This window comes from Cyclopterus lumpus, chromosome 6 (assembly GCF_009769545.1).
Source record: "Cyclopterus lumpus isolate fCycLum1 chromosome 6, fCycLum1.pri, whole genome shotgun sequence".
NCBI classification, from domain to species: domain Eukaryota; kingdom Metazoa; phylum Chordata; class Actinopteri; order Perciformes; family Cyclopteridae; genus Cyclopterus; species Cyclopterus lumpus.
This window is the reverse complement of record NC_046971.1, coordinates 4,265,139-4,276,388: the sequence shown is the minus strand read 5'-3', so window position 1 is coordinate 4,276,388 and position 11,250 is coordinate 4,265,139. Positions and strand designations below refer to the sequence as shown.

Genomic DNA, 11,250 nt, shown 5'->3' with positions numbered 1-11,250 from the left:
CGGGACGCAGTTTTGTTGTCAAAATCGATAAACTTCTCCGCCAGGTGCCAATTTCCCATCCTGCCCCCCCCCACTCTGGAATGTGAAGACTCCCGAGTCCATCCCCGACTCATTTGTACAATGGAAAAAAGTGAGAAATCAAGAAATCAAAATCTCCAGACACGACAGCTATGAAAAATGCAAACATGTGTCCGCTGGGGGTCAAGAGGAAAACATTTGGTCTTACTTATTTGTGGCGTAGATTCAACAAGGTGCTTGGAAGACATTCCTCAAGCCTTTTTTTTTTCCGGGGGTTTCCAGATCGACACGAAAGCCCTTCACGCAGCTCGCTGACGAACATCCGCCACGCAAATCTCTCATCGCATCCCAAAAAAGGCGCCATATTGGATTGGGATCTAGTGGAATGTCATGTTTAAGAAACCAGTTTGAGGGGCCTCATCGAGCTAAATGACCATCGCTGATCACAAACAAACGGACCCTTATATTTAATTTTCTCTTTTACAGTTAAAATAATCACCACATAAAACCAGTTTGCGGTCTAAAAAAAAAAAAAAAAAAGCTCAAACATAGAAGGACAACAAGTGTCACCCGTCTTTTAAGTGGTTGCGTCTAAAGTCTGAGTGTGTGCGACGTGACAGAAATACATCTTTAATGGATTCAGTGCCTGATGTTGGGAGGTATGAAGCAATAAATGTAGACATGACTGACCCGATGCTGGGAAGGAGGGATGGAGGGAGAGGCATGGAGGAGGAGGGGGGACTGGAAACCTTTCGTATCGTGTGAACTAAGAAACTGTGAAAGAACAAAGAAGTTTTCAATTTGTATAAATAATTACATTCTTGTATTCTTCGTGTCTCCTCATTTATGACTACATCAGCAGTCAGAGGGCTCCGTGTTAGTGGACGTTATAGGTTTATGACTATTAGTATAACTTCACTGTCGCTTTTGTTTGCAATTTTTTTTTAAACTAGATGCAACTTAATCCCCGCCCCCAAAAAAATAATAAACCTGTACCAATTGTTAATAATCAATGAAATGCAATAGTCTATTTACAGCTGATATTTCTCAATCTTCTACGATGTTTTTTTTAAAAGTTATTTCAATATTCTCAGCAAACACTCCATCACTGACGATATGGAAATGATAAAAAAAAAAAAAAAAAAACGGATAACTAGCAACACGGCTCAATAAATGGCAATATCGGTCCGGTCCATTTCGGTCTACCACTTTGAGGTCCAGAAGGAAAATATTGCAACAACTTTTGGATGGACCGAGGAGACTTGGCTGTTCCTCTGACATTTACTCTAGCACCACTATGGGATTGACAATGTTGTCTTTTACCAAAATATCTCAAATATCTGACGGATTGCCGTGACATCTGCTACAGCGACTCCTAGTGCAACAATAACGGTAAAACTCCTTTTTTCTTTTGAAGAAGAAGAAATGTGAATCCAATCTGAACATCTGGTGTGTGATTAAGTCAAAAAGTATGAAACTGCCGGTACAGTACAACGCACTGAAATCAGAACCATTTCTCATCTGTGTTGATTCCTGTGTAATTTGTGAATCACGTAGCACCATTGGCGGCACTTTTTTTGGGGGGAAAAATATTGACAGTGCATTTAATTGAGACGTATTAAAAGCCTGCTACAAAATGGGTCAAAATACGTGATTAAACATCTGTGGCTTGAATGCGTGTTGAGATTTCTGGGCCCCAAAAGAGACTATCTGTATTGTTTTGGAACAAAATGTCTCCCACACCGCCACTGACAGCCTGACACGTACCCACATTTTTGACTGACTAATAATGGAAAACCGTGCTACTAGCAAATCCTCTCGAATGACCTCAGTTGTCGAAACGTCCAAAACTGTTGGCTCTCACGCAGCATCTGAATGTCGTCTGGTGGAGATTCACCTACGAAAGGATGCGAGACCAGATGGGTACCACGGGACGCACACACACTTGGCATTAAGAGGCCAAATGGCCTTAAGTAACTGTAATAGTGTCTCTAGCCAGCATTTTGCCTTTGCCAGTATTATTTTGCTGTGCTTGTGCACACGAGTGTATGTGCCATTGCATTGATCAGACGCAAAAACAGCCCCACATTTTTTTTTAGGTATCAGTCGCAGTGTTTCCATATAAAAAGGTGAATAATGTATGTTTCTATCACCTGGTTTGGGGTAAATAAACTAGGCTATATATTGGGTATATTGGGCGGAAGTTGTCGCTATTGGCTACGCATGGCTGTAGTCAACCAGTGAACAGAGCAGAAGAAGTAGCACTAGGTAGAATTTATGTGGCAAGGGTGTTTCCATCAGGCACAAAGGTTTGATCGAATTTTGCCATTTGCATCCAGCTTTCTTAAAGTAATACATAAAAATACATGAATGGAAACACTGCCAGTGAGATGATGAATATAGTAAAACTCGGGCCACACTGGCCGTGTGATCTGCAAACAAATGCATTGATTAATCATTAGACAAAGCTAGTAAGGGACACTGGAGTTACTGAATGATAAAATGAACAAAACACAAGAAATTGTGGGTATTTCCTGTTTTCTTCCCAATGACCGTCCTGTGGGGTCATGGATGGGAGGATCAAGACCTTGATCTCTGTGATCTCTGAACAACACTGGAAGAGAAAACTGTACTCTACATACCTTTAGTCTATACCCTGACAAAAGGTTGTGCACTGCCTCATCGGGCTCTGATGGACTAGAAGCTGTAGAGAAGCTGCACTCTGAGTTTACGTGCTGGGATTCCCATAGCAAACCTCTCAGGACCTTCAGGTCCCACATGGTGTACATCTGAAACTCTCAAAACGGGAAGGAAAAGATGAGGTCTTGAGAAACCGAGATGATCAACCTGTCAGGAGTGTTAATCTTTGTCAATCTATCCGAATCGATCCTTGACATCGCGATTCGGTTCTGAATCGGTTATCCATTCAAAGCAATCCTGTGTTCAATTAATAGAAAATGACCTTTTGTTGGCTCTTACCCGTAGTACGAGTTTTACTTTTTATTATGCATCAGACGGACGACTTTACATCCTCTGAATTTTTTTTAACTTGAAGTTGTTGTGTTAAAGCTGCATTCTCTCACCTGACCACCAGGGGGCGACTCCTCTGGTTGTATAGAAGTCTATGCTTCATGTGTTAAAGCTGCATTCTCTCTACTGACCACCAGGGGGCGACTCCTTTGGTTGTATAGAAGTCTATGCTTCATGTGTTAAAGCTGCATTCTCTCACCTGACCACCAGGGGGCGACTCCTCTGGTTGTATAGAAGTCTATGCTTCATGTGTTAAAGCTGCATTCTCTCTCCTGACCACCAGGGGGCGACTCCTCTGGTTGTATAGAAATCTATGCTTCATGTGTTAAAGCTGCTTTCTCTCTACTGACCACCAGGGGGCGACTCCTCTGGTTGTATAGAAGTCTATGCTTCATGTGTTAAAGCTGCATTCTCTCTCCTGACCACCAGGGGGCGACTCCTCTGGTTGTATAGAAGTCTATATAAATGACTCTACTTCTCTTGATGTATTCCCTCAGTAAACATTGTAAACATGAGTTTATGGTCTCAATCTCTAGTTTCAGGTCTTAAGAGTTGAACAGACCATAAAGCAGAGTATGCTTTAGGGCGGGACTAGAAGGCGATTGACAGATTACTATCCAGCACTGTATACAGTCAAAGTCAAAATGATCTACCTACATAAGAAATACTATATTTTATATACATATATATATATATATATATATATTACATCTTCGGTCATTACCATACTCTGATGACTGGGACTAATTGGAATCAGCCAGTGTTGCATCGTCCGGACAGTAGCTGCTGGTAGCCACCCTCAAGCGGACTTCCAAATGATCATCCATCATGGTGGAACGGTATTTGGACTTAATATTCTTCATGTGGGAAAAGGCAGACTCACATTAATAAGTAGAGCCGAATAATGCAGTCAAGAAGGGAGCACATTTCCTCATGTTTGGGAACTTTCCAGCTGTAGTGTCAAAAATCACATCCTCCATGCCATACGAATTCAGGCGAAACGGCGTGAATCAACCTCAATATCTTCCCAAGCTCTCGAAATCTCTGCAGGAGTTTCCCCCGACTAAGCCATCTTACATCAGTGTGTAGCAAGAACTCCAAAGTCCAGAAAAAAACGAGTCAGCCGCTTCAACGAAGGCCTCTTTTATCATCTCCCCATCTTGATAGCACTTCTTGTGCTTAATGATGGAGAGACTCACCCGGATGGATGCTTTCGGTGGTTGCCTTCCCTTCAGCAGTGAGAAAAATGACCGCTGTCCGGACAACTGTGACTTTAGTTTCTTCACCTTTCTCTTTCTCAGCTCGCTTTTCAGTCAGTGTTGTAGATTTTTCCTTAGCCTTCTAATTTATATATACCAACTAATTAGCTTGCAGGACATTTTCAGTAGTTTGCGCGGTTGGGTTGACCCGTGTTAGAAAAGACGTGATCTCAGACTGGTTACCCTGTACGTCAATCATGACGTACGTCCTATCATCCATCCTCCCTCTGGCTAACCGTTAGCCGCTAACGTCTATTTCTTTTTTTTTTTAATGAAATGCAATCTTTAAAAAAAATGTTTTTTATCTTTTAATGGCATGCAATCTACCCGCACTACCGTTGGTCGACGTAATAGGCCCCCCCCACCCTGGTGTACAGCATATCTACGGAAATCCAAATATGGTCAAGATGCCGATGGCCGTAATCCAAAATGGCGACAGTGTTTACAATAATAATAATAAAGTATATTTGCATTGCACCCTTCATACATATAATGCAGCTAAAAGTGCTTAACATCAAATTGTGTGTAAACTTAAAACTAGTTCAGATCGCTCTGTTATTTCTCTCAGAAAACATCGGCCGTGAATATGTGGACCATTGCCTTCCCCCTCAGGTCAAATGTTATATTTCCACCTGCAATTGGTAAATATCTCTTCCCGTATTTTTTTCTGAACAAAACAAAGCATACTGTGATTTTCCGTTGTTTGGGAAGGAGGTCGGAGGAATGTTTTGGGCCTCACTTTTAGAGCCGTGGATATCACGCGGTTGCATTTCCAGGGAGGGTTCTCTTTCGGGCCCCATGGAGAGCGAGAGTTAATAAAATGCCTATAATTCCTCCGTATCCATATTAGTAGTAATAAAAAACACAGGATGAAATACGCAACCATAAATAGACAATGGCTATCCAATATTAATCACATAGTGGGAAGCCTACCAAACTGACCCCCGACTGTGGAAATCAATCACAGCTTCACATCCTCTTCAGTTCTTGTATGCAATGCAAAAGTTATTTTTGCAGCAACCAAGTCAAGAGGATAAGAAAAAAAAAGATCTGGGCTTACCGATATGGTTAGTAAAAACATTTATCGAAAAACCTTTGGCTCGATAAACTTTGGGCGTCGGGTTTTTTCGAACGGTACAATTTCTGCAGCACGTTGCATCTAATTGAAGAACGGGGGAAAAAAGGATCACGTTCAAACACAGAACGCTGAATCATCTTTTCGCACCCTTGAAGGGTGCCTTTGTTGTTGCCCATTCAAAGCATCCAAATGCATTACTCATGCACTTCTATAGACCCGTCGAAGCTTTGTGTGCCACTGAGTCATGTCGAAAAGAGACCCGACGTTGGCACAACCGCCGATGGAAATGTTGCCTGCGGACATGGTGAGGATGAGGGTTGTGAGGTTTGGTGGAGGGTGTACGTTGGGGCTGGGGTTGCGTCAGCCGAGTGCAGGTCAACACAAGTTGGATGGAAAAGATTTATAGCAAACTGTCGATGGTTACCAGAACTTTTTAATCTGCTGTCAAAACGTCAAGGACAGCCGGGAACTGCCAGGACGCTAATTGCGCAATGTTCAAAAGAAGTTATTAGGTTGTGTCACACCTGTAGTTGTATCACACCTGTAGAACTTAAGATATATTGACGTTACAAAATACACATTTGTGCTGCATGCAAAAAAAAAAACCCTGCAAGGTTTTTGCCCCCCCCCCAAACTGTGTGGAATTAGCATAACATGTCTGTAAGCACCCATTAGGGGTGTCAGGATTCTCAGAATCCACGATTTGATTTTATATCTATTTTTTTTAAAGATTCTATATATTTTTGTTTTTCAGCATTTACATTTTTTAAATGCTCTGTTTTTGGATTCTTCGTTCACCTCGGGAGGCAAAAAAAAAAGATTTCTTTTAGAATTCTAATAAGGCGAGTACAATAAATATGCATTTTGTGAGGTATCGCTTTAAGGAGGTCCAATTGGGTCGAGAATCTTATGCTAAGACACGGCAGACTGAGCAGCCGTGTCAAACTGCTTTCACTCAAGCAGAAAATAAACGCCTTTTGGACATTTATCGGAACGATTCAGCAAAGCGTGGGACATTAGCACAAAATTCACGGACCTGATGTGGCAGGAATCCACTTGAGTCAAGGTCAAATCTGACTCTTGCGATGACCTCTGTGGCCAAATGATGGATTGATAAAAAAAAAAAGGTATATATATATATATTTTTTTTTTTGGGAAGATACGTTGGACACAATGTGCATTAAAAATTCATTAAAAAATATTTAATAAATAGCTGTATCCAACGAGGAAGACGTTAAGGAGTTAATCATTACACAGAACACACGCTTTATAACGCTTGGCGGTAACTACCGTTTGGCCGAGTAGCACTCGGATGGATTTAACTGGTCGTTTTGAGGCGCACGAGTTCAGGAAAAACGCACACGTTCCTTTTGTGAGCTTTCACGGGGCGTGCAGTTACCACAACGACACTGCTAATTTAAGATATCCAAACACACACACACACACACACACACACCTTTAGAATTGATTCAACCATTAACAACATTTACACCCAACTTAAACTGCCTTAAAAGCACGAACGGCCAATGAACGCGCCCATATGACTCCAAAAATAACCGGTTGCGAGACAAAAAAAAGATATGTAAATTTGCATAGCCAGAAATACACTTTGAGAGAGGAAAAAAAAAGAAAAAAAAAGAAAGATATATTTGGTCAATTTACAAAACCAATTCTTTCAACACTTCCTCACTCATTGAATCAGAATTAAAGGTTAACACAAACTTATCAGCATTAATCTCTTCCTCTTAGGGTTTTCCGACTCGATTATAAACCCTGCATGTTTTTGGTTTGACTGTCGACATGTGGGGTGGACGGGGTTGACATGAACTGTGTCCCTCCCACTGGCTCTGGCATTCAGGTACAGCTCCCTCCCTCCTTCTATAAAGCCTCCCAAGATAGCAGTGTAAACTCCAGACTACAACTCATGGTAAACTCTTTACAACCTGAGATTTAAAAAAATTAAAAATAATACAAATTACTCCAACTGCAAAAAAGAAATAAAGTACGCAGCCCACTTGGATGTGCATCATCAATTATCTACATTAAGCTACAAGCTCAAGACAAGAGAGGTAAGTGACTTTTACCACCATTTTAAATAAAGTTTAAAGAGATTGCTCAAGAGTTCTTCGGGTTTTTAATAATGCAAACTGACTGAATTGAACATTTTTGAAATCACAAATTGAAATTTGGGATACGAGTTTGAAGCACAGGGAGTTTTTTCTTTAAAAAAAAAAAAAATCAGTGGTTTTGGGCGTGCTGATGAACAGATGGTTTCTGGAATAACCTGCAAAAACACATGAATATTGATTTGTGATTGACAAGCCAACCCTGTTACAGAGCCAACCCTGCCTCTCATTTACCAATCACCAGTTGTGGCAGCAGTTTAACCACCTAAAAACATCATTTCTGTATCTTCCCCTCCCGAACAGCTCCGGGTCAAAATGAGATTAGCTCTGCACACCGTCCTCTGCTGCTGTGTCTTCACCACCGTCCTGCCACTGGTGAAAGGCGGCGCCAACAGCACCAGTCTCAAAAAAGGGTGAGTTGCCTGATCAAGCAGCACTGAGAGAACATTGTGTTCATTTGCAAAAAAAAAATAAAGGAAGCCTCATCATTTGGTCCTTTAACATTTTAAAAATCAGCTGCTTGCTTAATAACATGAGAGATATTCTTATCAAGTTGTGTTTGTTAGTTAAATGAGAACAAGTGCATAAAATATCACAGTAGAACTTTAGTTCTGCTGGAGCTCGACAGATGCTGGATTTTAGAGGCTGGAACCCGGTCAGAGCAGATAAAAACTGTGTTTGATGAGTTGGTGACTGCAGAAGAATGATCAACATCGTAAAAAAAAAAAAAAAAAGAGAAGGCATTTCATAATTGAAAAATTACCCGTGCCCCCAGTGGACAAACGATGTAATTGAGACACCGTCTATAAACTCCCTTTAACATTTGACCATTCTGTACTGCAATGTCTTATGTCCCAGTGGAGGTGCACGCCGATACAGACGTATAGGTGACAAGCTTAACATCGGCCGTCGTCCTTGGTGGATTTTAAAATCGGTCGTGGAATTTTTCCCACGAAACGTCTCGTGCTGCATCGGCGTCAAGCGAAACCGTCGATGCTGCGTCGTGCGTTCTCGAACACGCGAGCGCTCATCACGACCTCTTCCGCTCTCCGTTGCAGGTTTAAAGTCTGGCTGCAGAGCCGAGTCAAGAGGGACCTGTGCAACGTCACCGTGGCGGCCAATGAGCAGCGCTCTGACGTCCATGTTGGACCGCAGCAGGACGAGAACCCAAAAGGTGTCGCGCCTACATCGAGGTAACAGGAAGAGCTGAATTTTGACAGTGCGGTTGCTCTTGTTTTGATGGCCGACGCTTCGTCTTTGAATGACAGATAACTGAAGAATGTGGATGATTTATCATCTATTGCACTGATACAATTACATGCATTTAAAACTTGGGTTTAAACCCTGTCAACATGTTATGCGTTTGCCAGTTCAGATTTTAACGACCCCTTGAAAAAAAGCAGTCTGAAAATACAGCATGTGTTTTCTGTTGTCTTTTTACAGCTTTGGGTTATGCATCAGATCCAGGAGGTCGACATCGACCAAATCATCCGGCTGCAAGTTCGTCACGTGCGTCTACCACGACCTGCTGCACCGGCTGCACCAGATCAACGAGATGAAATCCTGCGCCCCCGGAAAAAAGATTGGCTCAAATGGCTACGGACGGCGGTGACGCCGACGCCATTCGCTCCTTCAGATCTTCTCTGAAAAACCCGGAAATTGAAGAGGAACCGAAGCGGATTTCTTTTCTTTTTTTTTTTTTTTCTTTTTTAATAAAAAAAAAATATATGACATTCCTGGACCCCCAAACTGCCACAAGCAGGATCTTTTCATAGTGAACTGTGCAATTTAAACAATATGTACTATATCAAATATATATATAATTACCAGCTTGTATATAATAAGGAAATATAAAGCTACCTTATATTTAAGCACACAATAAAAAATATATTTTTATACAGCCAAAATACATATTAAACATGTCTTTTTAAAAAAACAAAGTTTAACTTCAATGAAGTACGTATCTTAACGTGTCCTGTACTCATGTGAATTTAGTACCTATTCGTTGAGTTATCTGTTGTTTTTTGTAACATTGTTGTAATGACTATACATTATTGGAAATGTAATCATATTAGAGATGAAAAACGTATTTTATTGTCATATTACACATAGTTAGACACATATATGACATTTCTTCTCCGCATTTAATCCATCCTTTGGAGCAGTGTCTTACATAAAAGCTTAACAACTGCCAAGTGGTATTTTAAGACTTGAGAGTGATGGAGTGATGAGCTAATACAAGTGCTGTGCTGCCATCTAGCTTCACAGGAGGAAACGGGGAACAAATGCAGCTTCCTGTGGTTATACGCTAAATGTTTCATTTTTTAAAAAGCCTGATTTATGGTCTTGTTGTGGTGGAACGTGGCAGTAACTGTAATGGTTTTCAGCTGGATGCAGCGTCTTTGTTTTTGTTTTTTTAAATAAATGAATGACGGCAACAGTGAAAAGAACTTTAAGCAACTTTTGTCTGTTTATTTCGGCGACCCGATATCATAATATCCTGCTAAAGTGCGTGCGACAGCGTGTGTGTCAGAAGACAAAGTAGAGTTTGCGTGTGCCTCGTCATTTTATGACGGTATGTGTAGTAAAATATGATTAAATCCACAAGCGGGGAGGGGGGGGGGGGGCATTCCATTCTAAAAACAACACACGGTTCATCAGTCACACAAAACTTTGGAAGAAACATGGACGGAAACAAAAATTTGTCTCGGGTCAACAAGTTCCTTGAATTGTGTAATCGCGGCATTTCGACCAATTAATTAATCTTTTTTTGCGAGGAATGTAAGTCTTGATGAATGGAGAGGGGGGACCGCCGTGAGCTCCTCTTCCAATCTGGGACACGAGATGGACATAATTAGCATTCCCGACCATGAAATTACACCATAAATCTGGATATCTTCCTCAAAACCGTCACAGTTGGAATGACGAGATCATATCAATGTAATGCTTTCCATCAAGTACTCTCTCATGCATGTCTTCAAATGAGAATAATTAATCCATCCATCCATCCATCCATTTTCAATACCGCTTATCCTCATTAGGGTCGCGGGGGCGCTGGAGCCTATCCCAGCTGACATAGGGCGAAGGCAGGGGACACCCTGGACAGGCCGCCAGTCCATCGAGGGCACATGTAGGGACATACAACCATTCACTCTCACATTCACACCTATGGGACATTTAGAGATCAATTAACCTGCAGCATGTCTTTGGACTGTGGGAGGAAGCCGGAGAGCCCGGAGAGAACCCACGCTGCCACGGGGAGAACATGCAAACTCCACACAGAAGGACCGCTCCGACCGGGAAATAAGAAATAAGAATAATTAATGTGTTTGCCAATTAGTGTTTGTAGTGAAATGCAGTTTTCGGTGAGAGCAATCCACAAAATTGCTTATTTTTTGTAATTTCTTAAACAAATATAGATTCTCTTCAGAACTATATATAAAATACAAATGCAATCTATAGGCACCATATAATGCAATAAGTTTAATCTCTTTCTTTAGTTCTTTCTGCCAAGTGGGAGATATTTCAACTCTTATGAAATCCCAGATATTTATCACTCATAATTACAAGCAGGCTGCTAAATCTGCCGTGACGATAGAGATATATATATATATATATATATCCGGCGACATGAAGGAAATTACTTTGCAGAGAAGCCAAACTAGGTTTGAGGTATTTTAGAAAACTCTCGTCATTAAATCGTTTGTCCGCCAGAGAGCGCTGACGGGTTTGTTTTATT

At 41.3% G+C, this 11,250-nt stretch overlaps 1 protein-coding gene across 1 annotated transcript; it reads left to right on the top strand.

Moving 5' to 3' along the window:
- The first annotated feature begins 3,558 nt into the window (after positions 1-3,558).
- admb (adrenomedullin b) lies at positions 3,559-9,939 on the top strand. The gene is made up of 3 exons (XM_034534373.1): positions 3,559-7,924; positions 8,570-8,704; positions 8,955-9,939. Exons 1-3 carry the CDS (start codon positions 7,827-7,829, stop codon positions 9,121-9,123), a joined length of 402 nt encoding a protein of 133 aa, XP_034390264.1. The 5' UTR covers positions 3,559-7,826; the 3' UTR covers positions 9,124-9,939.
- The last annotated feature ends 1,311 nt before the right edge of the window (positions 9,940-11,250 follow it).